General features: G+C 42.3%; 1 protein-coding gene across 1 annotated transcript; it reads left to right on the top strand.

Annotated features, from left to right (window-relative positions):
* Positions 1-948: 948 nt before the first annotated feature.
* Positions 949-7,479, top strand: LOC104079255 (BMP-binding endothelial regulator protein; the record flags this gene model as incomplete). The annotated part of the gene is made up of 2 exons (XM_009581231.1): positions 949-1,278; positions 7,139-7,479. Coding segments are annotated over 2 exons (671 nt in total), but the record flags the coding sequence as incomplete, so codon positions are not given.
* Positions 7,480-8,760: the final 1,281 nt, after the last annotated feature.

Genomic DNA, 8,760 nt, shown 5'->3' with positions numbered 1-8,760 from the left:
TAATATAAATAAACATAAATATACCTAGTTTATAAATGTACAATATTTATAAGTGTGTCTATGTAAAATACGGACAGAACCAGGTCCTGCTAAAATGGTCTAATGGCTTTTAACTTCAGAGGATTACCCCTGCCTAACTGGGGACATTAAGATTGGCCTCAAAAATATACATGTGATGTTTTGAATTTTGCTTCTGTTAGTGGATCAGGCTTTGCTCCCATAACTTAAGGGTGGGAGTTCATCTCAGGGGAATTTAACTGCCTGAGAGGAATGCCTGTAGTCTTAGATACTTGTTTGTGCTCCCAGAGCTGGCAGCAGAGAGACAGGCTCCTCCAGAGAGTAATTCCCCACGTATTAAAAGAGACGTCTAAAACTGGTGAGATGAAAGACTTTCTAGTCATGTCTGTTTCTCTCTGTCAGTGAGAGGGAGACCGGATGAATTGCTTAGACTAGACATTTCATGTTTGGAAAGCTGAAGCTAGGTGGGAAGGCTCCCATCACACATCTCCAGAGGTATGTGGGCTCTGCAAGCCCAGGGTTCTGCCTGCTCTGATAACTTGAGGGGGGCTTGTATTTTCTGGAAATGAAATAATCTGAAAAATTTCACAGGCGTTGTAATAACCTACACTGTTCAGGTGGTACATTATGTTTAAGGGCCAAACATATAGGTTGGAAGATGCGTCTTTGGTTCCTAGTTACAGGTTAGCCTTTCCTATGCTGCCCCAAGGATCAATTGGCCTTTGCTTCCCACCCGCTTTGGGGAAGACTTCTACTAAAGCCATGAAGCTTCTGTTGTTCAAAAATGTATGTTGCTAGTGGGCATCAGCCAAATCTGCCTTAAGGGCAGATAGATTAGGTGAAGCGGGCGTCCTCTAAGTTCTTATCAACTGCTCTTTTCAAACTTTGATTGATCCTGATATGGCGCTTTTGTTTCTCACTCACCTGCAGAGCCTGGAGTTTGCACTGTATTTGGAGACCCTCACTACAACACTTTTGATGGACGGACATTTAACTTTCAGGGAACATGTCAGTACGTTTTGACGAAAGACTGCTCCTCCTCTGCCTCGCCCTTTCAGGTGCTGGTAAAAAACGATGCCCGTCGGACCCGTTCTTTCTCCTGGACAAAATCAGTGGACCTTGTGTTGGGCAGAAGCACTATCAGCCTCCAGCAGCACCTCACAGTGAAGTGGAATGGGACCCGCATCTCACTACCTTGCGAGACACCGCAATTTCAGATCGATTTGGATGGTTATTTGCTGAAAGTGACAACCAAAGCAGGTAGGGCAAGTGTGGGTGTGTGTGTCTTCTCCCTGAAGAACTTCTCAAGTGCAACATGAACAGCAGTCAGTAAAAAAGCGTGATAGCAGTAATAAGCATAGTTATAATTCTTTACAGACCTGAGGAACCCAAAGTGCTTTCAAAATCCCTGCAGCCCACAAGCAGACAGAGATCCCAGCTATGAGTTTGAAGTCTTTGCAGAACATTTACTAAGCTATGTCTCATTCTGCAGCTGACAATTAACTGCCTGCATAGACGAATATGCCATGAATTAACTTCCAATAACTTAACGAGTGGCTTATGCAGGGTCATCATTTGATATTTACAGATAAGAAGAGAGAGGAAATCAGTTCTTAAACATAACATTCAGGTTTTTTCCAAGTTGCAGCAACATACCTTACAGTCTAAGTCAGCAATTATATAAAATCATAGTTACTAATGGCTGGAATAAGTTTAAGTTGTCAAATTATGGAAATATTTCACTGGGGCTACCCAGAAAAATGGAGGTCCTGGTTTGAAAACCAAGGCCTAATTTGCTGTTCAGTGCCATCCTGTTGGGCTTGCTTTGTGCTCGAGTAAGAGTTTGTCTGTGAGGAATAGAGAGTCCACAGCACCAGAAGCAAAAGGAAATGAGAAACTTCAGAGAATCTGGTACCTTATTTGTAGAAACAGGGAAGGGAGATAGCAGCCTCTCAAGTCTTTTGAGTCCTAGAAAATACATTAATTGTCAAAATGCTAAACCAGAGGACTTACATTTGTTTTGATAAACTGTTCTGAAACTATAGTATCCTCGCATAGATAAATACTGAGGGGAAGTTTAAAACTTTCTCATTAGCATGTGTTAGGTACTACTGTAGTCCTGAGAGATTTCACTTACACAGTGAAGTACTGTTTCAGTGAGAATACTATTTACTGTTAATTCAATTAAATACCATGTGAAAGCAGTGAAACCAATCTTTCTTATGGAGTGATATGGTCACAGGCGTGACGCACAGTCATACTCATTATCTAGCATCATTTTTTTTAAAGGGGGACACTAGCACCCAGTGTTGAGCTGAGAATTTAGACACCTGTTCATATAGCCCCTGGAAATGTAAGTCTGCATAATGTGGATCCCTGCTCTGGGCTCATTCCTCAAAGTGGCAATGCAGATTTTTGTGGCTGTCTGTAAAATGCACACAAGTTGACCATTATTCACAACTTCTAATTAAAAGCATCTTGAGGGTTTCTCTTTGCAGCCAGCTGAACGCTATGAATTCTGGCGATGTGGATTTCATTAGCCAACCACAGGCCAAGGAAAGGTTTTCAGTCGAAGATGAATGACAGCTAATCCTGCTGCTATTCCATTTGTCTCTGGTGCAAGCCTAATAAATGACTACACACATCCTTGTCCATGTGTTGGCAGAGGGAGTGCAAACATGGCATATGACAACATACCAAACAGTGTGTAATCACTGCAAATTATAGCCTAAATAATTCCTCCCCTTAACGGAGCAGGATCAGGTTTCTCTCGCTGAACACAGCACGATGGGCCAAGTCCTCCTTTCCTCAGCACGTAAGGCCTGGAAAGCAGCAGAACGGCATGGCTCCATTTTGCTGGGAGAGGACAAGCAGCAGAGAGGCTGTAGAGAGGAGGAATGTGCTGAGTAGAACTGGTTTAAAGACAAACCTTTTGTTCCACAGGAAATTCGGAGTGCCGGGGGAAAAAAATTGGTAAATTTTCTCTGTTTCAGAATGAAACACGGATTTTAAAAAAAAAAACTACTTCCCCAGTGTAGGATGAAAAAAGAGGGGGAGGGATGAAGTAATGAAAAATAAGCAAAACCACTGCACTAGAAGCAAAATTCAAAGTAAAACTGGGCTGGGAAGTGCAGGGTCTGATGCTTACGGCTCAGCCAGCATTCCCACGGCTTTTGGTTTTCCTTTTGCCGAGCTGGGAGCTGAGCCCTGGTAAAACAGGGGAGCCCAAAGCTTCAGGAAGCCTTGTGGTCCCTGGCTACAGGGCAATCTGCATGGCAGGGCTGTCCTGGAGTTGCATACCCTGAGAGTCCAGGCTTCCAGGCAGCCCACCAGGCGAGCTGGCAGGAAACCAGCTTGGAGCCTTGCCTGTGCTGTGTTGGAAGTTCATTGAATCCGATATGGCTCCCTGAAGCATTTCAGTTCTGATGAATTGGCATTTTCCAGTGAAAACCTGTTTTGTTGCTAAATTCCTCACCAGCTGTAGCCCTGGATGCCATGCAGCAGCAATTCTGGCACCCTGCACTTGCAGGTACTTCCTCATGGGTGTGGTTGGGATGGTGTTGAGTCCTTGTCAAAATTTGTGTTAAAAAGATGAGAGAACAGAGGGCTGCAGGGCTGGTGTTACTTATCTGTCCCTCTAGTGCAGGAGCATTTTTTTTGTTGTTGTTTCTGTGCTGATCTTTCGCACGAAGCCGCTTTGCTGAGGTTTTCTGTACCAAGATTGGCACTAAATCTTTAGAGAAGAGTGGTCTGCCAGTTCTCGAGGATGCCTTTACCATGAAAAATCATGCAGAACAATTGATGGGAGTTCCCAGCATGGGGAACTCAGTGTGTGATGTCCATAAATCCAGAAGTTTTTTTTTTAAATGCAGTAGAGCACATAGTGTGCCAAGTTAAGAAATCAAGTAACAAGTTGATTAAGCATCCTTCAAAGAAAGGGGAAAATTGGAAAACGCTAAAAAGTAACTCAGAGAATATTCCTTTTCTGCACATCCCCAGATGGGACAGATGCTGCATCCTTTGGCTTCTCATCTCTTGGATTCTGATCCTTGTCCAAGTGAATGGGAAACTCATCCATTGGGGGGTGGGGGTGGAGGAAAGGGGGGGCATAGGCACCAAGAAACTCTTCCAAACAATTTCTGTCTGCCAAAGAGACCGTTTCAAACATCGCTCCGTAGCATAATCCCGTCTGTCACAGCTCTTGTTGTTTTACAGAAACCAACTGAATTTTCTGCTTGTGAAAAAAGAAAAAGGCACACACTGCACAGTGCGATCAGGCTCCAACAAAATTATCATGCACCTTCCTCGCTACCCCAAAAGGGAATAAGCTCCGTTATGGACAGAAACCTTTAGGCTGTTCATCAAAGCTAGAAATTACTCTTCCATCTGAGCAATTACAGCAGAATATAGTGTAATTAAACAATACCCAGCTAGAGGAAAGAACATCTTTTTATGGTAGTTAAACTGTGAGTCTCTTGAATCAAATCCAGTCATCAAAGTGGGACTCTAGATTTAAAAATGTGCATTTTTATATGCTGAGATGAAAAGTCATAATTTTATGTAATTCTTGTCTGCATACCTAGAGTTCACAGAACAACATGTAACAAGTAGATTAACTTAACTCTCATACAGGACACACAAATATTTAGGATAATTTTAGAGTTAACCTTTTGTAATGAATGTGAGTAGTTTCACTGAAAGTCAGTAAGTCTTGGCTTGAGAAAAAAAGTTGTAAAAGGAAAATCAAGATAGAATCATTAGCCAGTCTTTTGTGACTCTGCTTAAAGTCAGCAGCTTCTGAGGGAGCTTGTTTGGGGAAGAAATTGAACACTGCCTTAAAAACTGGAGTTATTTTCTGAAGAGAACTGCCTGAGAATTTGGACCTTGATGCTTCAAGCTTTGAGAAAGTTTATATGATTCTCAAGTCTGATGAGATCTTAGTTTATAAGTTAATGGCAAGATTTTTCTAAATGCCAGCACAGCAGTATTAATCTGGTGTCTGCAAATCAAGCTGTGTTTTGTTTTGTTCAGAGTTGTCAGAAGCAAAGACAGCTGGAATTTGAATTTGTCCAGCAATGATAATGTATGAAGCAGCTTAAAAGGCAGTTTTCCCCCTTGCCACTGTGCTGGCCTGGTTAACAATTGTAGTCTTGCACAATTTCTCAGTTGGCTGGATGTAAAGTGCCTTTGGAGGAGGACACAGTGGCCCTATCCGTGCTGGGTTTATTAAATAATTTGAAACTGCTTTCAGGCATAGCTGGCTCAGGACATATTTGTGCTATCATTGCTAACCTATAGTGATAAGAAAACATGATGCAATAGACTGTAGTGACCAGTGATACAGAATTATCCGCACAACCTTGCTGGGTAAATCGTTCCCCAAACTCTTGGTGACACAGTGTAAACCACATAAGCGCCAGGGCAGTTATGTACCGATGGCAAAGCACCCCTTCTATAGCCATAATTGCCGTTTGAGCCTCACCCTGTTTCTCTGCAGCGTGGGTAGGAATTGTCACAGGAGACAATGGGATGTGTTGCTAAAGGAAGGATTCCAGCTTTGAACTGAGTCACTGGTATGTTAATTACTTACATGAGGATAGGGCAGGATTTGGATCACATAGTGACAAGCACTGATTTACAAGAGGAAAGGGTGGTGCTAAGCCAGCCCACACAGCAAATGTAGAAAGCTGGAGCGAAGCCCTGGTTCTGCACCGCAGAGTGATGCTGTTTGGTATTCTTGGCCAGGCAGGGAGAAGAGGGTAAAATCTGGATTATCCTGTTTAAAAGCAGGTTCCTGTGTTTATCCTTAACTAACTGCTGCACACAGGTACTTTATGGGAATAAATTAATGTCAGCAAAATTATTTGTGATCTTCAGATGCAGGGTTACTGAAGAGATGTGAAGTAGTAGCATTCATCAGACATTGGAAATAATTAAAAAGAAAGGCCATTTTTTGGGTAGAAGTTAAGCACCGGTAATTCTTGGTGTTGTTTTTTTCCCATATGATACCAAAATTGCTTTCCCTTAAGAGATACATATTTACTCCTCAAAGGATGGAATTAATTTAATTTACAATCACCCAGGTAAAAACTAGAAGTTTAGTCTCCACCTGGTCTCTGGGCCCTCTAGAGTATCACTGGAAACAGAAAGGCATTCAGAAGGTAGTTTATTCCCTCTGCATTAGACACCCATGTTGTGAACCAGAGCTGCCTATTTCTCTCCATCAAAGAGAGGGCCCAGACAGCTGACTTAAGCTAGACACCCAACTTTTAGATGGGTACAGACAGATAAAATGGATTTCATCCACAGAAAGCAATTTTGATTTTGATGTACTAGAAGCGCAAAACCTTACTGTAAAACGGATTGTAGCAGAGCACTTAACATCCCAGCCACTAGATGAAGGTTAGATGTTTACCATCATTCCTCAGTGTTGCCAACTTATGAAGACAACTTCAAAAGGTTGGTAATTAACACCTTTTGAATGAACAGTTTGAATCCAATTCAGAATGCCTTCTTACAACAGTTTTACCCGTCTGACATATCTTTGTGGTCATCTTTTTCATTCTCTTTACCCACACAAAATTAGGGACTTGTATTGGAACAGTTGTATTCACCCAAATGAGTGATCAGTGTCAGCTTTCAGGCAAGAAAAGGATGTTTTCCATAAGGTCGTCACTGGTGGAGTCTCATGGGGCATGGACACCTTTGTATGCCCATGACCTGTGCAATGGCTGAATTTCTGGGCTCCCTGGGAAATTAGCTAGAAATTTGCAAATTCGATTTGCAGAATTTTGCAAGAGCCCTCTTTTGATGTTGAGAGTAGTTCTGCCTTGGCTCCAGATTTTTTAGGATAACCCCATTCATTAGCAAGGAGGAACAAAAATAAACAGAGAGGCATGAGTGTATTGTAATTGACTGTGATTTAAGAAACACTACACTTGCCAGAGGCATTTACTGGGACGTATATAGAAATCTAACAACATTATCAGAAGGAAGCCAATGGCTTTGTTTAGGTTCCCATGAACACTGTTTCACAAACATAAGGCTCAGTTTGTTATCTTCAATTTCTTCTTCTTCTCTTTTTTTTTGTGTGCGTGTTTTTGTCTCATCTCTTTATTAGGCTTGGAAATTTCATGGGATGGAGACAGTTTTGTGGAAGTCATGGCTGCACCGCATCTGAAAGGCAAACTCTGTGGTCTGTGTGGCAATTACAACGGGCACAAGCGAGATGACCTGATTGGGGGGGATGGGAATTTTAAGTTTGACGTGGACGACTTTGCCGAATCCTGGCGCGTGGAGTCCAACGAATTCTGCAGCCGCCCGCAGAGAAAACCAGTGCCCGAGCTCTGTCATGGGACGGTCAGGGTGAAACTCCGAGCTCACCGGGAATGCCAGAAACTCAAAGCATGGGAGTTTCAGAGCTGTCATTCAACGGTGGATTATACCACATTTTACCGGTAAGTGTGGTTTGCTGCAGAGGGAGATAGTAAGTTACTGTGCGAGGAGAAAAACCACACAGTTGGCCCAATTTCAGTAGCGTTTGAGCATATGCTTTGAGCTGCTTTTGCTAAGAATTAATATACAGGCTTAGAGTTATATTATGATGAGCTTTTCTGAGTCAGGGATCAGAAGAAGATGGTCCTAAGCTAATAAAGACCCAAGCAGCCAACAGTGAGAAGGGCAGGCAGGCTTGTGATCACCTAGAGAAAAAGTACTTTTGGAGACTGAGGAGAGAGGGGGAAGAGACTTCAAAACATTTTGGTACGCTCTTTCTGATTTCAAAGTCAGCTGTAAAGTTGAGGCTGACTTTAATTGCTATTGCTTGTGGTCCAGAGAAGTGTGTCTTCCCAGAAGCATTTTGAAAATTACTTTATTAAAGCAAGGATATTAAATATTACTGGTGCCTCTTGGATGGTGTAGTTTGTGGGTTGAGACTTTGAAAGGAGAGAGTTAACAAAAAGTTCAGTGCATGCCCATCCTGCCCTGGGAGCAAAGGAAGACAGACGAGGATCTAGAAGCCTTGTCTGAGTGAATTATTTAAGATTTTTTATCTTTAAAATGCTTCCAATCTAAACCACAGAGACATAACTTCTGTTCTTTAATTGGCATGAGTTTATTTGCCCCTCACTCACTAAATAAAATTGGCTTTTCTTTTGATTGCCTGACATAAAAGATAAAAGCAAGCCGAGTCACAGTTGTACGATGGCGGATGGAGCTGCCTGATCTCTGCGCTCCCAGCTTTCCCCACTTGTGCACATCTGCTGAACTATTGGGCTTATTAGGAAAAGCTTTCTAAAATGACTCCGTTTCCCTTATGAATTGCCTTTCTTCTTCTTTTATAATGAGACAGAAAGACTTTTATCTACCCCAGCAGAATACGTCTGGGACTGGGAAATGCTAGAAGACATACAGCTTGGCTTGTAGTCTATGTGCTTCTGCATTTAGTTTGTTATAGTGTATCCCTATGCTAGAAGCCTGGCAAAGAGTGAAGATTGTATTGTGTGCAGGTTATAATACTTTATCTTTTCCAATGGCTGGAGGCACAGCAGAGAGCACTAGAGATGCTAACACACACACAGTGTCTGTTGAATGCATTTCAGCAACATTCCCATCTCACTTCCATCGTCCTCCAAAGGTAAGTGATGACAATGCAAATGGAAAACAGGCACAGAGAGATTTGTTTCATTTTGCAGTGGATTTTTTGTCCCTTTTTTAAAGTAGCTCATGATTAATTTAGTGCAA

This window comes from Fulmarus glacialis, unplaced genomic scaffold (genome assembly GCF_000690835.1).
Source record: "Fulmarus glacialis isolate BGI_N327 unplaced genomic scaffold, ASM69083v1 scaffold50300, whole genome shotgun sequence".
NCBI classification, from domain to species: domain Eukaryota; kingdom Metazoa; phylum Chordata; class Aves; order Procellariiformes; family Procellariidae; genus Fulmarus; species Fulmarus glacialis.
This window is presented reverse-complemented; position numbering and strand designations above follow the sequence as displayed.